The sequence below is a fragment of the Nothobranchius furzeri genome, chromosome 4, assembly GCF_043380555.1.
Source record: "Nothobranchius furzeri strain GRZ-AD chromosome 4, NfurGRZ-RIMD1, whole genome shotgun sequence".
NCBI classification, from domain to species: domain Eukaryota; kingdom Metazoa; phylum Chordata; class Actinopteri; order Cyprinodontiformes; family Nothobranchiidae; genus Nothobranchius; species Nothobranchius furzeri.
In genome coordinates this window covers 19,206,072-19,228,294 of record NC_091744.1, presented here as the reverse complement: position 1 = coordinate 19,228,294, position 22,223 = coordinate 19,206,072, and the positions used below count along the sequence as shown (strand labels likewise).

Genomic DNA, 22,223 nt, shown 5'->3' with positions numbered 1-22,223 from the left:
GTCTCACTGCATCTGGACATGACGATTCAAAAGTAAAATTAATTGGTTAAAGTTACGAGATACTGTATTGTGTATGTAAACAGCTAGCGAGGGTCCGTCCGTGGACCGTGCGTGGCAGGAGAGGCAGTTAGCTACAATGCTAACACAAAAAGTTCCTTTGCAAAATTTATAAAGTCTACATACCTCTGCTTTGGGCCCGTTTTTATTCTTCCTCCTTCCTTCGCTTTCGGAATGCTGATCCCGATGGCTTAGGTGTTATTTTCATCGTAAAATATCAAAAGTTTAAACGCGACGACAACACGATGTCCTTCTACAGCGCCAACCACGCACTTGATCTACGGCACCCTTAACGGTCAAATGCATCGGAGCGGTGGCTCAAGCGGGAGCTCGTCATGCAGCCAGATCATTAGAATTTAAATATTGATGTTTTAATTTCATGTCATTTCAAAGGGGAATTTTGAGTATGTAGAGAGTGCATTTCATATAACAAACATAAATTTAATAAACTTTTCTTTTTTTTGAAATTTTGCACCCTATCCATCAGATGGCTCCCCAGGCGGCCGCCTGTGTCGCCTGTCGGCAAAGCCGGCCCTGTTTAGAGGATCACTGTCCTCCACGCTTTGGAAGTTTTCCTGCTTCAACATGCCATTAGTAGGGATCAGAACCTGGTGACATGATACAGAGGTAAAGGTTGTTTTACAGCAGAGAAACATCTCGAACTTCTAGGACAGTGGTTTTGAGGACAAAAGTTGGGGATCACAGATGTCTTCACTCATTTACTTTTAAAATAAAAGTTAACATTTCAATTCTGGAGTCATCCCTTATTTCTGTAGAATTTGCTTCCAATTAGTCGGATCTCCTTGTAACACGTTCAAATGACTTTGGCCCATTTTTCTTTAGGCATGCTGATGGTCTTTCAAAGTTTTCATTTACAGTTTTTATTTGCCTTGTCAAACTTCAATTTGTTTTTCGAGGAAAGCTTTGTCTGAGATGCTTTTTTACTCTGACCTATGAGTCACTCAGATTTTAAAAAAGGCCCCTTAACTCAAGGGGAGGAGCAGTGCTGTGTCGACACACATCAAGTTTTACAAAAAAAAAAAACATTTTTAATGGGCTCTTTAGACACTTTGTTACCAGTAATCTGCCACAAAACTCTATTTGCTCTCATATTTTTCTATTTGATCCAGAGAAAAGAAATAAAAAACTGCTTGACCAACACCAGTAAAAAAAAAAAAAAGAACTGATCAAAAGATTTTCAGTTGAAAATAAATGATGTCCAATCCCTGATCCTCAAATGCCTCTCTACTCTAGTAGCAACAGTAGTTTAGGAGGTTTTCCAGTACTCGGAGGGTTGTCGGATCGATTCCGGCTACTGGCAGAAAATGTTGCTGTTGTGTCCTTGAGCAAGACACTTAAGATCACTCACCTGATTTGGTATTTGAATGATCAAATCAGCATTCCCAACTTCTGCAGAAGCTCATTAATCACTCAGTCATTCAGAACAGTTGTGTTAAAAGTAGAGAAAAAATAAGTCACGTTAGTAGCCCTCAAAGACACCGCTGCAGAAGACGATCAATCAATGTTTTTTTTTTCCTGCGACCCCTTTAGCAGCCAGTTTGGTGTTAAATATCAGTGTTAGACCCCTCCAGTAATCATTCAAATACTGATGTAAAACCAAACAAGGAATCTTCAAGTGTTCCCTCTGATGTTGTTGAGAGATCCAGCACAAGTGTTTGCTCAATAATACACTTGTTTCAACATATGATGACTCTTCACTCCCCCGTGCATGAAAGCCTCTCTGTATTTCTGTCAAAAAAAAAAAAACTTTTTTTTACTTTCTTCCACACTTACTGAATTCACAAGGAAAACATCCCCCCTCCATATCCAGTAGCACTTTACAGAAAGGAGAAAACACCAGTGGGGGGAATATATTGAGCTGGCTAACGGACTATGACAGCGTTGCTTCAGTGAGATGTGAGTGACATTAAAAACGAGGCGAGTGTGTAGGAGGGAAATTCAGTCCTGCTGTGAATATGGTGTGCGGAACAATCCTCCAGTAGCAGATTGAATAATTCTGACTTTGATAGGGACGAATCATCTTCAAACCTCTGCTTGGCTGAGTGTGAGGTGACGGATAAGAGGGCCAGATGGGAAGGAGGGAGATGACGCACGGTTTCTGAGTGTGGGAGACGAAAGAGCGAGAAGGTGCTGAAGGCAAACACAGTTGGTTGTGAGTTGTGGCAATAGTTGTTGCATTTTCCCCTAACATCATATGTTAATAAATGCTAACAGGTCACTAACAGTGGCGGATTTAGCAATTTGGGGGCCCAAGGCAAACACAGACATGGGGCCCCCTTGCACTAAATTTTCGACAATCTTCTCTTTAACTGCATTTGTGAAACTCTTCCCTCTTCTGACATGAGTTATTTTCACTTTTTATTAGTCCTCCTCTTTTTTCCTGTCTCTCTCCCTTTGAGTGCTTCAAAATTTGCTCTGCTTTCTTCTTCCTGTCAGTGCTCCTGTGCTTTTGCCTTTTTTTTCTATTTTCCATTTTGGTCTATGTTTTCCTCCCTTTAAACATGTTCCATTGTCTTTCCCTTCTGCTTCCTTTGATGTTTACATTGAAAACAATGTCACTTTTGGAAGTGAAGATAAAAGCTTTTTTAAAGCAAGCTTCATCTTTCTCTTATTGGAGCCTCTAGGATAACTCCATTATATGCTTAACTCATTCGCTGACAGCTGTTTCCTGATCGGTAAAGTCCGTCGCTGCCAGCGTTTCTAACTGTTTTTTCACAGTTTTATAAAGAGTGACAAACGTTGAGCGCTAGGATGACGTAGACACCAAAACAACCAAAACAAAGCGGAGACTCACCTCTTACATCAGGAAGAATCTGCACGTTTCGAGCTTTATCTGTTCTTTCATAATCCGTTGTCGAATTGTGATCGGCAGAAGCTTTTCCGATTCACGCCTCACTTTTTTCACAGCAGCGGCCCAAAATGATCTCGTAACACATGGATTTTCTGCTTCCTGATCATGTGACGTGTGACGTACGTGGATGAAGATCGGCTTTAGAGCTGAGATGTTTGTTCTCATGGTGCGGGGGCTCATTCCGATGCCCACATAGTAAAAAAAAAATGCAAAAGACGACTTTAAACGTAAATGGCAGTGAATGAGTTAATTTTTTTTTTATTTTTATTTTTTATTTTTTATTTATTTATTTATTTTGTGTGTCCTGTCTGGCTGTGAAGCAAACAGAATTGATGTCTGAATGCTGGTAACAAGTCTTACAGATTTACTCTCAGGTGGAGCATCAAAGCGTCTGCTTTTAATGTCACGCCTGATACTTAATCAACACACAATAATAAATCACAGTGCATAAAGTGCCCACCTGTGTTGAACGTGCCCAAGTCCATACTTACCATGTGAGCACCTGTGTGTGTACACGCGCTTGTTTATGTAAGGTTTCTCCATAGGAGTGTCCAATAGAGAGTGTGAGGGGCCAAAGATCTGCCCCCTAAAGATGTGTAGGAGACAGAGGGAGCTCCAAGTCCCAGAGATCCAGAAGCTGCCCCAGAGCACAGGAACTCCAGGGAGACTGACCAGAAAAGCCCCCGCTCCCCTCGAGAGGCGCAGAGGATCGCCCCGGGGGGCTACAACCAGCAGCCGGCAGAGTCCAGGGAGATATCGGCGGCAAGCCCACAGGCCCACCCGCAGTCTCCCACCCCCTAGCTGGCCGAGCCCGGGACCCAGCGACCCGGGACCATGGGGCGACTACCCCCGCCGGGGACCCAGCAGAGCCCAGGGACCCAGACCCCACCAGGCAGCCACCGGGATTGATCAGGCAGATGCCAAAAATCTTAAACCCCCTGACCCGGGAGCCACAAACACTCAGGCAGACCAAGGCTCCGCACTCCACACCAGGTGTGGCAGGGAGAGGGGAGACGAAGATCTACATCATCACAAGAAGTCCCAGAAGAGAGAAGTCAAAGGCCCAACCTGACATATACAGTCATACACAAACAAAGTCGCACACTCCCTCCCTCATGCTCACACATGCACATACAACCAAAGACTTACAAAAATGCACGCCGGACACCCACTCATGCTCCCCATACACAGCCTATTCACTCTGGTCCTGGTACTGCTGCACATGGGGTACAACCATCACCGGTTACCAGAGTTTGACCCTTTCTGCTGGGGGTGCTGATGAGCAGGCTCCCCCGCCCAATGCTGAGCACAGCAACCCACCACCCCAGACCTCAAGCAGACGGCCAGATCTCCCTCCTAGTCTCCAGCCCCAGGAAGCCAAGCGACAATGGAGGTGTGCTAAGACCCCTAGTCTCCCTCCACCTGCTCCAATATGGTGTTAGTGAGTGTTGATGAGGTGTATTCTATGGCTGTGGTGAGTGGGCAGTGTGGGCATCATCTGGCCTATGCCAGCTGATGCCACCACACCACCACACTTGCACCCACAGCCCTCGGTGTCAAAGTGCAGTTTAAAATTGGAAGTGGGCACCGGCACTCGGGAGGAGGCTGAGAAATCCCCCTGCCAAATGCCGTTGGATGTGCTCACTCCCAAGGCCCTAAGTGTGTGTTTGCGTGGAATGTCGTTGGTGAAAGTGTTTAAGGTGCAGATAAAATTGGGGGGCAGGTTGCCACAGGAATGCGGAAATGGGGTCCATACCCGCACTCCCTGACTTGTCCACCCTCCATGGTCCTATGTGTATGTTTGTGTGATGATGTGAGGGAGCAGGAGGAGAGAAATATGCGGGGATGGGGAGGAATGGCTGGTTGGGCTTAGCCCTCCAGGGAGCCAGCTCCCCTACTGGCCCCATTAGGCACCTCTGTTGTCAAACTGCCACCCAGGGAATGGAGACCCCAGCCCATCCTGCCAGGGCCCAAAGCAGCAGCATTACAGAGCCTCACGGAGTCCGAGGGCACCAACCCAGCCCCACCCCAGCAGAATATCTATTCCCATCCCTGCATTTGCACAATTTCCAGAATACATAAGACATGGGACATCCAGGTAAGGTTGGGTCCTCCCCCTCCTGGACCTCCCCCTCCCCTGTGATGGAACGGCAGAGGAGCCAAGGTCTACCTGAGGCCCCTGAACCCGGGCCAGGCACTGCTGCGTGTTCCTGCCTTCTTCCCGGCAGCATACATGTCAGGACCCGACCCCCAAGGCCCCGCCCAGATCCCCACACGGGGCCAGCCACCCCCAGACCCCGAGATATGACATTTCAGAGACTTTGACAGGTCTTTACACATTCTACCCCAAAATTCCTGGACAGGTGGACAGGACCACAGTGCATGAATGTAATTGTCAGGAACGTTGTTTGTGCAGTGTGTACAGGTGTCAGATGACACAAGCCCCATCTTGAACATCCGATGACCTGTACAGTGTACTCAGTGTAGAATTTTGTACTGAATTAATTGTAAATTGGAGTGTCTGATCATTTTAAAAGTTTTTAAACAAGTTTGGGACCAGAAGTTCTGGTCAAAGCTGACTGATAGATCCACCTCCCATTTTTCAATAGGGATTACTATTCTATCGTCTATTTTGGACAGTGTCTTATATACTTTAGACAGTAGTTTGGGGGGTTTGAGATTATAGAAGTCTAATACCCTTCGTGGTGTTTGTAATTCTATTTTATTGAGCTTAAATTTTTGTTTTACTACAGATTTAATTTGGTGGTATTCTAAAAATCTATTCTTATCTATTCCAAATTGGGAGACTATTCTATTAAATGGGATGACGTCCAATCCTTCATATATGTGTTCCAGGTATAGGATTCCTTTATGTTTCCAGTCCGGAAGGTTCATAATTTTATTCTTTTGCAAAATATCAGGATTATTCCAGATAGGTGTGTGTCTGCATGGTACTAGTGAAGACTGTCATTTTAAGATACTCCCACCATGCTGTCAGAGAGGTGCTGATACTAATACTTTTGAAGCCTTCATGTTTTCTTATGCTTGAGCTAATAAATGGTAAGTCTGAAAGCTCTATCGTATAGCAAAGTGTCTGTTCTATATCTAACCAGGACTCATCTAGTGGGTTATCTTGCAACTATCTTGGTATATATTGCAGCCTGTTGGCTAAGAAATAATAATAAAAGTTGGGTAGATCCAGTCCTCCTCTGTCTTTGGTTTTCTGAAGCGTTTTTAAGCTAATTCGTGGAGGTTTATCCAGCCAAAGGAATTTGGTAATTGAGGAGTCCAGAGATTTAAACCAGTCAGCTGGTGGTTTGTTTGGGATCATTGAAAATAAGTTATTTTTTTCTGGGTAAGACCATCATTTTAATTGTAGCAACTCTCCCCATGACTGATACTGGTAAGGATTTCCATCTTGCAAGATCATCTTCCACTTTCTTTAAAAGTGGGATGTAGTTTAGTTTGGTTAGATCTGCTAACTTGGGAGAGATATTAATTCCCAGGTATGTGATATTCCCTTACTCCAATTGTGTATTAAGTAAATTGACAAAAGAGAAATTAATTGGTAGTACTGTGGATTTTAACCAGTTTATAGAGTAATCTGAAACTTTAGAAAAAGAGTTTATCTTTTTTTTTTTTTTTTTTTTTTTTACCGTGTCCTGTCTGGCTGTGAAGCAAGCAGAATTGATGTCTGAATGCTGGTGACAAGCCTTACAGATTTATTCTCAGGTGGAACTTCAAAGCATTTGCTTTTAATGTCACGCCTGATACTTAAAACTTTATTGTTATTGTTGTTGAATGCTTTGTAATTCCGACCAGACACGGAGACAGAGGTGAAAGAGAGAGGAAAAGAAAAGGTGGGGAGAGAGGGGGGGGGGGTTGTTCCACAAAAATAAACAATAATGAACAAGAGTCTGCTTCCAGACCTGCAGAAAAAAGACAAAAAAAACAAAACAAAGGGACACAAAAAAAGGGACACAACAACAATACAACAAGATCTACCTATCACTGCGTCAACTTGATGAAAAGAAAAAAAATATATATATATAATCAACATTGCTTAACTGAAGAATCACGATAATAAATCTCAACGCATTAAGTGCCCAAGCCCATACTTTTGAGAGCACCATGTGAGCACCTGTGTGTGTACGCGCTTGTTTATTTAAGGTTCTTCTATAGGAGCGCCCAGCAGAGAGTGTGAGGGACCACAGATCTGCCCCCCAAAGATGCGCAGGAGACGGGGGGAGCTCCAAGTCCCAGAGATCCAGGCGCTGCCCCAGAACGCAGGAACCCCAAGGAGACTGCAACCAGGAAGGCCCCCGCCCCCCTCGAGAGGCACAGAGGATCGCCCCGGGGGGCCACAACCAGCAGCCGGCAGAGTCCCCGGAGATATCAGCGGCAAGCCCACAGGCCCGCCCGCAGCCTCCCACCCCCTAGCCGGCCGAGCCCGGGACCCAGCGACCCGGGACCCAGGGGCGACCACCCCCGCCGGGGACCCAGCAGAGCCCAGGGACCCAGACCCCACCAGGCAGCCACTGGGATCTAACAGGCAGATGCCAAAATCTTAAACCCCCAGACCCGGTTGCCCCGAACACTCAGGCAGACCAAGGCACAAGCCCCCACACCAGGTGTGGCAGGGGGAGGGGGGACAGAGATCTATATCATCAAGAGAAGTTCCAGGAGAGGGGAGGACCCAAAGGCCCCACCTGACATATAGAGTCATACACAAACACAGTCACACGCTCCCTCCCTCATGCTCACACATGCACATACAACCCAAGACTTACAAAAATGCACGCCGGACACCCACTCATGCTCCCCATACACACCCTATTCACTCTGGTCCCGGTACTGCTGCACATTGGGTACAACCATCACCGGTAACCAGAGTTTGACCCTTTCTGCTGGGGTGCTGATGAGCAGGCTCCCCCGCCCAACGCTGAGCACAGCAACCCACCACCCCAGACCCCAACCAGACGGCCAGATCTCCCTCCTAGCCTCCAGCCCCAGGAAGCCTAGCAACAACAGAGGTGGCTAAGACCCCTAGTCTCCCTCCGCCTGCTCCAATATAGTGTTGTGTGATCATGAGGTGTATTCCATGGCTGTGGTGAGTGGGCAGTGCGGGCATCATCCAGCATATGCCAGCTGATGCCACCGCACTACCCCACTTACACCCTCAGCCATCAGTGTCTAAGTGCAGTTTAAAATTGGAAGTGGGCACCGGCACTCGGGAGGAGGCTGAAATATCCCCCTGCCAAATGCCGTTGAATGTGCTCACTCCCAAGGCCCTAAGTGTGTGTTTGTGTGGAATGTCGTCAGTGGAAGTGTATAAAGTGCAAATAAAATTGGGGGGCAGGTTTCCACAGGAATGCGGAAATGGGGTCCATACCCACACTCCCTGACTTGCCCACCCCCCAAGGTCCTATGTGTATGTTTGTGTGATGATGTGAGGGAGCAGGAGGAGAGAAATATGCGGGGATGGGGAGGAATGGCTGGTTGGGCTTAGCCCTCCAGGGAGCCAGCTCCCCTACTGGCCCCAATAGGCACCTCTGTTGTCAAACTGCCACCCAGGGCATGGAGACCCCAGCCCATCCTGCCAGGGCCCAAAGCAGCAGCATTACAGAGCCTCACGGAGTCCGAGGGCACCAACCCAGCCCCACCCCAGCAGAATATCTATGCCCACCCCTGCATTTGCACAACTTCCAGAATATATAAGACATGGGACATCCAGGTAAGGTTGGGTCCTCCCCCTCCTGGACCTCCCCCTCCCCTGTGATGGAACGGCAGAGGAGCCAAGGCCTGCCTGAGGCCCCCGAACCCGGGCCAGGCACTGCTGGGTGTAAAGTTTATTGTCCACATAAAGCTTATCCACCGCGATGACAGCTCTCTTCCCATCCTGGATAAACTTTTTACGCAGCGGAAAGAGAACCCGGCGTCGATCCAGAATCTCCTTCGTGAACTGATCATTCACGCTGAAATCTTTTCCTTTGAGCTCTCTTCCGTGACTTTTAACAAGATCCTTCTGCTTAAAATGTTCAAATTTAGCCACGATGGGACGAGGTCTTCTGCTGTCCACTCTTTTAGCTCCAAGGCAATGTACACGGTGAAATGTGATGTTTTTTATCGTTTCTTCTGGAATCTTCATTTCTGTCTGGAGAAAGTTCTTGATTGTATGTTCGCAGTTCTCCGCCCCTCCTGTCTGCTCCGGCAGGCCTGCGAACACCAGATTATCCCTCATGCTGCGGGCCTGAAGGTCCAAAACCGTCTCCTTCAGAGTTTTGTTGTCCTGGGTGATCCGCGTCATTCCCTCTTCCAGGGAAGAAACGGACTCCCGCAGAGACGCGTTCTCAGCAGCGAGCCGCTCAACCTGCTCCTGACTGAACTCCAGAGATGTTCGGAGGTTCTGAAACTCCTGGTGAAGAACCTCGAGCAGATGAAGTTGCCCCTCAAATCCCAGAAGCCGTTTATCAACAAAATCTAATAATTCTAATACGTCCTTCCGGGGAGATGAGGCCTCAGGCGAGTCCTGAGGACGGCTCCTCTTGATCCCAGGTGTTTCGGCCTTAGCTGCTGATTTCTTCGGACCCATTACGAAAACTTCAAAAACTTTGTCAATATAATTTAACAAACTTTCTAAATTTCCTTCACTTAGCTCCAGATTGAGTGAGTTATACTTACCAGATTATTTTTTCGTTGTCAGTAGTTAAATTAGGCAAAAATGCATCTAAATTGTTTGTGGATGTTTGCTAACGAGCTGCCATCAGCTTCAAACGCTGCTGTGTCCGGTGATCGTCCGTCAGCGCATGCGCATCTCCCTCATTTCTGCCATTGCCAGTTTTGGGAAAAATAAAGACAAGCAGAATAAATTTAAGTGAGAAACTCAAATTGAGTTAATAAAAACAAAAAACAAAACAAACAAAAGCATTGTCCATGAGAGATTGGACAACAGTGCAGCCAAACCAACATAAATCCAAGTAAATTGCATTTTAAAATCAGAAATGTACAAAAACCCATAATAAAGGTCTGTAAACTGCATGCAGCTTCATCCCAAAATAACAGAAACACAAATAAAGAGTGACGTAAATGAATATCCAGGCCAATATGACTGCCAGAGATGTGCACAAAGTGCTTTCCCTTATCTGTTTTTCCATTTTCCCACTCGCACCTTATTCGCTGTCTCACCAATCTCATTAGCATTGTAATGATTAGACTGAATGCATGCAAAATAGCTTTTCAAAAATGCTTTAATAGTACTAAATATATTCATGAGATTCCCAGGGGAATTGTGCAGACCTGTCATAGTTTTAACCTACTGATAGCACAAGGTAAAGTCACTGCATAACTCTTCTTTTTTCACAGCAGAAACCTGAAGAATTCATTACCAAACTAGAAGAATTCCTGAGGGTTTATGAGGTGCGTTTATCTTTCTTTTTCATGAAGACAATTTTGTCAACCTGTGCTGAATGTTGTGTTTGTGGACTATCCTTGTTTTGTAATTACAGTAAAATAAGCTCAAATAACTGAACTTCTACTAATAATTGGTTTGCTTTTACTAGGTGGAGTGCAAGAAGTTGCTGAAGAGCACAAAGCAGCTGTTTCTCTGCTTCACCTCAAATGGACAAAGGGCTTTGGAAAAAGAATAGATAAACTAAATTCCAATACTTTGGAAGAAATGTAATTCTCGTGGAGAAATGTTCAAGTATTCAGAAAGCGACCTGCATTTTGTTAGTTACACAGTAAATAAAGGAACAGAAACAGGTTTTAGGTTCAGTGGTGAAACTTGGATGTTCTTCAACAGTTTTATATTTATTTGTCTCTGCAGAACCACAGTGCTGTGGGAAATGGAATGAAACATGTGGGTCCTTATGATGAAATAAAGCTTTGATAATGTCACAGTCTTTCATTATGAGGCTGTGCGTTCAGAATGGATGACGAGGTCAGACGATAGAGAGCACCAACAGAGATTGTTCGCTTTATTTATCCATCCATCTATCCATCCATTTTCATCCGCTTATCCGGAGTCGGGTCGCGGGGGCAGCAGCCTAAGGCGAGAGGCCCAGACTTCCCTCTCCCCAGCCACTTGGGCCAGCTTCTCTGGGGGAATCCCAAGGCATTTCCTGGCCAGGTGAGAGACATAGTCCCTCCACCGTGTCCTGGGTCTACCTTTAGGTCTCCTCCCGGTTGGACGTGCCCAGAAAACCTCACCAGGGAAGCGTCCAGGAGGCATCCTGGCCAGATGCCCGAGCCACCTCAACTGGCTCCTTTCGATGTGGAGGAGCAGCGGGTCTACTCCGAGCCCCTCCTGGATGACCGAGCTTCTCACCCTATCTCTAAGGGAGAGCCCAGCCACTCTTCGGAGAAAACTCATTTCGGCCGCTTGTATCCGTGATCTTGTTCTTTTGGTCACTACCCAAAGCTCGTGACCATAGGTGAGGGTAGGAACGGATCGACCGGTAAATTGAGAGCTTCGCCTTCTGACTCAGCTCTCTCTTCACCATGACAGACCGGTACAACACCCGCATCACTGCAGATGCAGCACCAATCCGCCTATCGATCTCACGCTCCAGTTTTCCCTCACTCGTGAACAAGACCCCGAGATACTTAAACTCCTCCACTTGGGGCAGGACCTAATCCCTGACCCGGAGAAGGCATTCTACCCTTTTCCGAATCAAGACCATGGCCTCATATTTAGAAGAGCTGATTCTCATCCCAGCTGCTTCACACTTGGCTATGAACTGCTCCAGTGAAAGCTGAAGATCACGTTCTGATGAAGCCAACAGGACCACGTCATCTGAAAAAAGCAGAGACCTGATCCTCAGGCCACCAAAACGGATGCCCTCCACACCTTGGCTGCAGCTAGAAATCCTGTCCATAAAGGTTATGAACAGAATCGGTGACAAAGGGCAGCCTTGGCGGAGTCCAACTCTCACTGGGAACGAGACAGACTTACTGCCGGCAATGCAAACCAAGCTCTTACGCTGGTCATACAGCCCGTATCAGAGGGCCTGGTACCCCATACTCCCGGAGTACCCCCCACAGGGCCCCCCGAGGGACCCATGTCCGGGTGAGGGAACATGGTTTCCATTTATATAATTCATCATAAGAGGTCTTCGGGCTTTGCTTTATTTAGAAAAACCTAAAACATTTCCTTTGACATGATTTGCTTTCATTCTCTGGGGGTATTTAATGGGGATCAGAGGGTCTGCTGTCACGATGCGGACGGGGGTTTGGACCAAAAGTGCAGAAATCCAGAACACACAGGCAGGAGTGGTTGAAAAAACATAAAATCCTTTATTTTAGAAAATAATCAAAATCCAAAGGAAGGGAGGCAAAACCTAACCACTAAACCAAGATGAAAAAAAAGCTCACTCACTGAGCAGGAAACCAGAGACTAGTACGGAGGGACAAAACAACGCTGACATAGACAATGGACCAACAAAACAGAGTGACAAGACAAGGTTTTTATAAACAAAGAGGAGCAATTAGGGAAACAGGTAGCAGGTGTGTGGAGTGCGGGCTGGAGGGAAAGCAGGTGACTACAATTATCTAAATGGGGAACAGAACCAGAGGAGGGCAGATAAACCTAAAACTATAAAACACAAAACTAAACCTAAAAACTGAGGGCCAAAAATAAACAACTAATAACTAGACGGATAAGGAGGACTAAATAAAGATTTGATTAGGAATGGGAAATGATTAGAAAGACACCTGAGGGAAGTCTACAGAGGGCTGGGGATAATAATGGGACACAAGAGGAAAACCTGGAGTGGGAACTGGAGGGGCTGGGGAACAAAGGAACACAGAACATGACAATCTGCAACCTTTGCCTCTTGTGTCCCCCGGCAACCGCTCTGCAGCTTTGACCAAAGATAACAGGAAAATGAATGGCATCCCTTCAAATTTAAATACGGATGAGCTGTATTTTTATCCAATTTTATGTTGCAGAAAGAGAATAATAATACAAGTGAAAATGCAAACAACTGAGTGTTTGATTGCAAGCCCGAGAGCTTTGGATTTAGTCATGGTAATCAGGCTGTTTCCTGTACCCTGTTCTCCGTTCTGTGGTCCTTAGACAGTTCTGAAACAGATTTCTGAGCAGAACTACGTATGTCATGGACTGGATTAGAGAAAGAAGACCCAGTTTTGTCATGTAAACTATAAATCATATTACTGCAGGGCTAAACCAGCTTGGATAGTGCGTCTGGAGAGTGTCCCAGAGCAAGCCCAAGGTCCATGACTTGTTCGTGCTGTAGTGGAGGATGCCTCTCCTGTTTTCCAGAAGGATGAATGCATTGACCTCCCAGATGACTGTTTGTTAAGAGAGCAGGTTGATAAATCTGGAGACATTGTGTGATCTGGAGTCTTTACTTGAACATGGGCTTAATAGCACTGTTGCCTCACAGAAAGAAGGTTGCAGGTTCGAAACCCGGCTGCGGTCTTTCTGCGTAGAATTGCATGTTCTCCCTATGCGTGGGTTTCTCCCACAGATCACAACATGCCTTATAGATTCACAATTAACGTCGCTTAGGATTAAAGCATTTACCAAATAAATAAACATTAACATAAAAATTTGCCACAGGAAGGCCAGGTTGAATTGCCCTCACTGATTGGATGATATATAATCCTGTTTGATGATGTTTGTAGTCAAACCTCTTGTTTAGAGCTCGACATTGATGTAGATGAACTTCTTTGTCAGCTGCTCGCATATCCATGGAAAAACATAAAACTATGAAGGATTAAATACCGTTTATGTTCAAGAATGGCATGCTAAGACATCCTGTTGTAGATGGGCACTCTAACACTGACCATAACCCCATCACCACCTTAGACTCTTGGGATTGTTCTAATCACAGATTGATGTTCCTGTTCCCGTTTCTGCAGCCCTCCTGCCTGGATATTTGCCACATCAGAGGTTCTACTAACTGTGTGGTCTGCTAAGGGCTCCTGCCATTGTTTGTAAATTGCATATTTTACTTTATTTATCTAACTTCCAATCAGACAGTAAAATCTCTTCTGTAACACACACACACACACACACACACACACACACACACACACACACACACACACACACGTTTTTTAAAGCTATTTAGCCTAGAGGCTGAAGGGAAATAATACAATAGTAAAATGCAAAAATATGGCAGAATTGTCTGGAAAACTATAAAAGAATACTTGCCTTTGATAAAACTATTAAATTTCAAGACGTTTATGCTCCTCATGCTAGTGGAAATGTATGTTGTATTTATAATTATCCATCCATCCATTTTCGGCCGCTTATCCGGGGTCGGGTTGCGGGGGCAGCAGCCTAAGCAGGGAGGCCCAGACTTCCCTCTCCCCAGCCACTTGGGCCAGCTCCTCCGGGGGAATCCTGAGGCGTTCCCTGGCCAGCCGAGAGACAAAGGCCTAGTCCACATGTAGCCGGGTTTTAAAAAAAAAAAAAGAATATCCGCCCCTCCAGAAACTTGCATCCACACCACCTTGTTTTAAAAAGAAACTCTGTCCACACGTACCCAGATAAATACGTTGTTAAGGACATGCCAGACCTGTAGGCGGCAGTACTTCCCCCGTTCTTAACCTCGTTCTTCGTCTGTGGTCTTCCGCAAGGAGCAGTAATTCTGCTTGCAAAAACAAACCAGCAAAAAGCGCTTGGACAATTGATAAAGCGAGCGCAGCTCTGAGGGCATCCATGCTGTCGGCTAGTGTAAACACAGGTCGCACACGTGATGTCAGCATTTTTTTGTCGTGGAAAGTGACGTTGCGGACCTTAAAACTCCGGTTTTGTCTGTCCACACGCAGACACCCAAAACGGTGAAAAAACAGATCTTCACTTTGGCCGGAGTTTTTAAAAAGATCCGTTTTCGTGTGAAAAAACTCCGTTTTCGTGTGGACGACAGGCCAAAACGTAGAAGAATATCTACGTTTTGGCAGATCCCCGGCTACGTGTGGACAGGGCCATAGTCTCTCCAACGTGTCCTGGATCTTCCTTTAGGTCTCCTCCCAGTTGGACGTGCCCAGAAAACCTCATCAGGGAGGCATCCAGGAGGCATCTGAGCCACCTCAATTGGCTCCTCTTTATGTGGAGGAGCAGCAGGTCTACTCTGAGTCCCTCCTGGATGACCGAGTTTCTCACTCTTTGTCCAAGGGAAAGCCCAGCCACCCTGTGGAGAAAACTCATTTCTTTATAATTATTTATGGAAAATTAACCCATTGAGTTCTGTCTTTGTATATTACAAAACAAAATGTATAAACTAGGATCTGTGTCTGTCCTTGGGTGTTTGATGTCTGTTTTGTGTATGATGGAGATCTAAATAAATAAATACATTTATGTCCTGTTTTCCTTGGAAGACATTCAGAAAATCACAATTAGATACAACAAACTGACATGATTATGTCATTTTTAAGCTCTAGAAAAAATTTAATTATTTGGGATAGATGACATGAATAGCTCTGAAGACAATGGCCAGAGCCTCTTGGTTTAGTGTTATTGGCCTCTGAAAGAAGATTGTAAATTAGAGGGTTGTTTCAGAGTTATTGCTTCATTTTTTTTATTTTGCTTCTGTACTTTGAAATATTATTGCATTTGATTAAGTCTAATATCTACCTCATTAAAATGTTGTTGGATAACTATTTTCACGAGTCAAATTGATTTAGATTTGTTCGTGATCTTTGGCATCACAACTCCTGAAATTAAGCTCATCACTTTAGCTACAGTGAGTGGGAGAAGTAGTAGCTGAATTTTCAGTTAAAGGGCTTTTATTTCTGCAATCTGGAGTTGTTTCTGTTTTTATCTTTAGGATTTGGCTTGTGTTGGAGCAGATCCTGAGCCTGGAGATCTCAGTTTGTCCCTGTCAGATATCCGCCAGTCAAGCCTTACTTCCCAACCTCTGACAGGCAAAACTAAAAACAGCTCATCGTGTGAAAAACATGTTCTGCAGAGGAAACCTGTGTCTTTGCTTTCACGTGAATGTGACTTTGACACTTGACACCCACCTTAACAATGTGACAGACCAATCACACCGCCACATGACAGTAACACTATCTTACTGCAGCAGCCAAACTCTCAGCTAGACCAAAATGAACCTCACAAATAAGCAAACGGAAAATAAAATAAATTAAGGCTGTCCCTGAGAATCTGTTGCTAACAACAGCACCGTTTTGAAGTTGTTGGTCACATTTCGAGTGCAACTCAAAGTCTCTTTAAAGTCATAAAATTTGTCAACTGTGACATTCTCACTGGAGCGGAGTGTGTTGGTGCTTGCAAGGACATTTTACTTGAGTGAATTGTTGTGATTAAAGATAAAAATATAGCCACAGAAAGCAAAAAATAACTCAAATGAAAATAAATGTATCATTCAATCCTTTATAAAAATAGAGGGTGTGAATCTCCTGCTAAAAAGACCAATTTCATATCTGTTTGGCAGATATAGATTATACATAGATTATATATATAGATATAGATAGATTAGTTTGTTTAGATGCTGCATGGTTAGTCTATATGACATGATACCAGGCGATCATAGCATAAGGTAGCTTTATTTGTCGTTGAACCAGCATCCCGGTACAACGAAAAGTAGTTTCAGTACAACCTTTCCAAGATCAGACATACTGCACATAAAACACACCGACAGGAAAACGGTTGACTGCGGGCATACAGCTATCAGGGCGCCCTCGTTTTGTAGAAAAAAACCCAAAACAGGTGACACGAGGGCACACACACACACCTGTGGTGATATATTAATGACAAAGCCCATGCTGACCTGATGTCGACGCCACAACCCCACCTCTCAGCAGGAAAGTGATATAAGGAGCAGGGGCGGATCTACAAGGGTGGCATAGGGTGGCAGTTGCCACCCTAAAAGAAAGCCTTGCTACCCCTGCTGCCACCCCAGCTGGCAACTGTAAATTCAATAAATTTTTGTGGCATTACAAACGTTAATGTTGCATGTCCAAAAACATTGAACACAGCACAAAGTCGCCCATGCAATGGATTAAAATGCAGCAAAAGTCACAGGTCCGATTACATTGAACGCAGCACACTCACTGACCATTGGCGCTCGAGTTCTGAACAGCAGCAGGCAGCCGCGGGAAGCGAGAGGAGATCGGGCCGACGCAGACGAGAAGGCAACCAAGGAGGTAAGAACTACATAACTACGCTATTTGACTTGGTGATAATAGCTGCTGTTGATTTTAAGACGATAAAATGCCAAAGCGCATTGTGTGTAGGTTAGTGACGCCAGGCGTACACGGTGCAGTGTGCCAACATGGCGCTCAAGCTTTGATTTGCTAGAAAGTTGTACAGTTTGAAATGGAGCTGAATGCTACGAGTGAAAAAGTCGCACAGTGTACGCCTGGCTTAAGCCAGATTCTTAGGCCTGTATATGGCAGAAAAGCAGATACCAATTAAATATTTGTCCAGAAAACATTGTAAATGACTTTCAATCTTTCAGAAATGAAGAGGAAAGGTAGTATCTCTAGCTTTTTCTCACCAAAGAGTAAGGTGAGACAAACAGAGACTAACCAGCTCTGTTGTGGAGGAGATGAGCTGGAAAGAGAGAGAGAAGAGCAACACAAATGTGACAAAGAGCAAGATCAGGGACAGGAGGAAATGATAGAAGGGCACAGCGGTGCAGTGATGGAGAAGGGAGAGGATCACCACCAGGATGAGGAGGGAGAAAGACGAGACGGTATGCAGGGCTCAGATAGTGGAAACACAGAGTCTGAAACATCACCAAACATCTCCAGTCGAGCTGGTCCACACGGTATGGATATATCACTGCATACAACATCTGAATCAAAATATTAAAGACAAAATAAATATTTTTCTAGGCAGTACATTTAAACTTATTTGCTTAGGGCACTTAAGATAAATGTTTTTATTCATCCTTATTGTGTTTGCTTTCTATGAAAAACATTTGTGTGTAAAAGGAAAAGAAAGTTACCCGAAAACATATATTTTATGCTGTGCTTGTTAACTCAGTCTGATTAATCTCGTAAAAACAATTTCTTTTCACCTCTTCTCTTTCAGACATATCCAAGTCCTGGTGTGAGGGACCGGCACAACCAAAGCTCCAGAGTTTTCCTAAGACATTTCAAGGAGGAGCCAGGAGAAGCTTTCACAGTGACTGGTACAAATCCCATCCATGGCTGGAGTACTCACAGTTGAACAATTCAGCGTACTGTTTTGCCTGTAGGCATTTTTCCCTCCCTGATGCTCCAAGGACTGTTTTCACCTCCCTTGAGGGTTATCAAAATTGGAAAAAGGCAAAAATGAAAGACAGCGGTTTCTGTTCTCATGCAAGATCAGAAAGCCATGAAAATGCAATGTTTGCATGGACAGAGAACAAAAAAACTATGGACAAAAATGCTTCATTATTTGCAATAATGGATGAGGAAAATAAGAAACAGTTGACTGAAAATCAGTATTACATTAAAACACTGGCTGAGATCCTTGTTCTAACTGCAACAGAAAATGTAGCCCAGTGGAGTCACAGGGAGACTTCAGATTCTGAGAAAAAAGGGATTTTTCTATCTATGTTAGATCTGCTAAGTAACCATAATCCTGTCATTAAAAAAAGACTTGAACAACAAGCGAAAAATGCTAAGTACACTAGTAAAACAATCCAAAATGAAATACTTGAATGCCTAGCTGGAATGGTTAAAAAGGAAATCATTCAAGAGGTTAAAAAGAGCAAGCAGTTTTCAGTGATTGTGGATGAAACTAGAGATGTTCAAAAAAAAGAACAAATTTCTTTTGTTCTGAGATACTATTACAGTGGTGTGGTTCATGAGAGTTTTCTTGAGTTTGAAGTGGCAGAACAGATGGATGCTGCTGCCTTAAGTGACAAGATCATAAACTTTCTTGAGAAGCATGGCCTAGAGTACAAGGACAACCTCGTAGGTCAAGGCTATGATGGTGCAGCAGTTATGCGTGGGGCACATGCAGGTGTCCAAGCTAAAATAAAAGAAGTGGCTAAACATGCCTTTTATGTTCACTGCAGCACACATTGCTTAAACTTGGTCATTGTAGATGCTGTAAAAAGTGTGGCAGATGCAGGAAACTTCTTCTCCTTGTTGGAACGAATGTACACATTCATATCTGGCTCTTATGTACATAACAGATGGCTGGAAGTGCAGCGGGAGATGTTTGATGGTGCACCATGAGAGCTTCAACAGCTAAGTGATACACGCTGGGCTTGTAGGCACATAGCATGTCGCAATGTTATGGACAGGTTGCCTGCAATTGTACAGGTGCTTGAAGAGATTGCATCTGAGAAACATCCACAAAGAGCTGTTGAAGCAAGAGGGATATTGGCTCAGATTGATCTAAATTTTGCCGGATGTCTTGTTCTCTTTCGAAAGGTTCTCAGTGACTCCAAATATTTATCAGACCTGCTCCAGTCTAAAACGGTGGATTATTCCAAGGTTGTTGAGCTTGTTGAATCACTAAAAGAGACACTGATCCAGTACCGTAGTCATGACTCTTTTGAGGAAATGTGGAGTGAAACACTTGAGTTATGCACACGAAGCAACATTGAGACAACTCAGCACAAACCAAAGAGGCCAAGAGTCACATCAAAGGTGCTTCAGGGCAGTGTCGTTGCCTCCACCTTAGGACAGCATGAAGTTCCAGATAACAAACACACTTTTTGCGTCTCTGTGTACTATCCAGTTCTGGATAACATGATTGGAGAAATAGGAAGAAGATTTTCTAACACAAACTGTAACATAATGCAAGGTGTGCAGTCACTAAATCCATCAAGTCAGACATTTTTGAGAGAGGAGACTGTTCTTTTGTTGGCTGAAGCTTATGATTCCAACACTGAGGATCTCAAACATGAGTTACATCAGATAAGAAGGGTGTTGCTGAGAAAAAAAGGGCAAAAAGAGAGTCCTACCACTCTGATGGAGATGACTCAGTTTTTAGACCCATATCAGGATGTTTTTCATGAATTGTACAGGTTGTGTAAAATAGCTGTTGATTTACCAGTAAGCAGTGCATCCTGTGAACGAAGTTTTTCAACTCTCAGGCTCATAAAGACCTATTTGCGGTCTGCTATGACAGAGAAAAGACTATCAAGCTTGGCTGTACTCAGCATTGAATCTAAACGGGCAAAATCTTTGGATCTTGATGAGTTTGTAAAGTGTTTTGCTGAGCAACATGGAAACCGCCGCATTCAGCTGTTGTAGGAAGGACATAATTTTATAATATGTTTTATTTTTGTGATGGGCCTTTAAGCTTATTAAATGAGCACCCAAAACAAATGAATATGTAAATTCTGGGAAAAGATAAAAGAAAACATGTTTCTGAGTGAACAGTAAAACCAAAGTACAATATCCCGTTGCAGTGAAATATTTCTTTACACACAGTGCAATTAGATTTACCTTGGTTCAGCTCACACACACACACACACACACACACACACACACACACACACACACACACACACACACACACACACATATATATATATATATATATATATATATATATATATATATATATATATATATATATATATATATATATATATACATATATATATATATATATACATATATAATCTCTGTGTGGGTATGTATTGCCACCCCAGAAAAATGTTTGCCCCTCTTCTGCCACCCCATAAATAATTTTCTAGATCCGCCCCTGATAAGGAGTAATCTTTTACATGTTTTTGTGCTGCCGTGTGGGTCTCCACTGGTTTTATAAACACTCCAAACATGAATTAAAACCATCCATCAGTTTCCTGCCAGTTTTTGGTTTTAGGAATTACTCGCCTAAAACAGACTTTTTCAAAACATCAAAAAACTTTTGCACAGAACCACCTTTACTGCTCCAGGTTAGAGAAGCAGTGGCTCTCGGAGCCTCTCCTGAATATATTCTCAGCTTTCACTTCATGTGGGAGGGATTTTGCACGAAGAACTACTTTGAAACGACCGTAGAACCATTGTGGCTTAAGTCATCTTATGTATTCTTTAGGAAGCGGTGTGGCTGTGTGCTGTAGGTTTATCATGGGTACTTGCTACAGACGTGCAGGATGAGGGCGCACGTGATGCTGAAAAATGTCTGTTCATCAACTTCTGAAGGAAGCAGCATCACAAGAAGAAGATTTTGCCTACATTTGTGGCTGGAAAAGCACTTAAAAATGATTAGCAAATTCATGCACGTAAAGTTTATATATTCCCGAACATTATTGGTTATACTCAAATTTCTGGTCAGGGACAAAACGCCAAGCAGCTTCTGTCACAAAAATATTTAAAAACTCTTCCAGTTTAGATTGGATTCAGGTTGCAGAATTTCTTGTAAACAAGTGATGTCTTCAGGGTTTGGTTTTAATCTAAACTGCATCAGTCTACAGTGCATACAGTTAGTGTGTGTGTTTTCAGAGCCTCCAGGTGAGAAGCCACTGCTCCCACAGATTGTGCAGGTTGTAGAGAGCGCAGTGAGGTCCTAATCCAGTGTGAAGGGGCTCTTAATTCTACACATGGAATTTTCCTGTAGGGATATCGGATGTCCTTAAGGGATTTATGCAACAGCCAAAAGGGATTACACGGTGCTCCATTCAGCTTTAGGAGCAAGAACAGTGATAACAAATGTGGGGATTGTTTGGTTGCTTAATGTGAACATCCATCAGGACCTTGATGTTTTCCCTCAGCTCAGTGGCAACAGTTTTGACTCTGCAACAGTTAGAAGACAATGCGGACGTTCCTTTTAGAAGATTCAGCTCAGGCCTGCATCATTTAAATTCATGAAAATATTCCAGCACCTGTGACCTGATCCGCGCAGGTGGTGGCAGGAGCTCAGAAGACGGTAATCCTTTTGCTCAAAAGTGCAGCTCTGCTTGTTCTTGACACTCACTTCCTAATGTGGCACTTTTTCCTCTGACTTTGGTGCCGTGAAGGACACGCTGAGTCACAATATATCACACGCATATGGCTGGTAAACAGATTTGCAAAGTAGGCAGGGGGCAGTGAAAATATCCAAGAACTTTGGGCTCTTATAACAAATTTGTTTGCTAGAGATCCGGCTTTCTGGTTTGTTTCTGCAACAGACAGAATTTACATTTGTAATCCAGGAGATCTATTGTGTTTCATGTACTAATTTCTTAAATCTGCCATCTGCTGCAGGACATATGAAGGTTTAAACACAAGACAAATTAGGAGAAGGATAAATTATTCACAGTGAATTTATTAAAAACATATTTCATTTCCTGCCTCGTAGACTGGAACATTTACTAATATTGGAGTTTCCGAACTATGGTTTATCTGGATTAGATTTAACACAAATTTTCTG

General features: G+C 44.1%; 1 protein-coding gene across 1 annotated transcript; it reads left to right on the top strand.

The window, feature by feature from the left end:
- Positions 1 to 17,072: 17,072 nt before the first annotated feature.
- LOC129164279 (zinc finger MYM-type protein 1-like) lies at positions 17,073 to 19,093 on the top strand. Its single transcript, XM_054743804.1, has 2 exons — positions 17,073 to 17,691; positions 17,958 to 19,093. The coding sequence occupies exons 1-2, from the start codon at positions 17,361 to 17,363 to the stop codon at positions 19,091 to 19,093; spliced, it is 1,467 nt and encodes a 488-aa protein (XP_054599779.1). The 5' UTR covers positions 17,073 to 17,360.
- The last annotated feature ends 3,130 nt before the right edge of the window (positions 19,094 to 22,223 follow it).

Bases quoted from the DNA above. Each gene is read 5' to 3' on its own strand.
- LOC129164279 (XM_054743804.1), top strand. From the start codon at position 17,361: ATGACTTTCAATCTTTCAGAAATGAAGAGGAAAGGTAGTATCTCTAGC. The intron at 17,692-17,957 runs GTATGGATATAT...CTTCTCTTTCAG, and splicing joins CAGTCGAGCTGGTCCACACG to ACATATCCAAGTCCTGGTGT.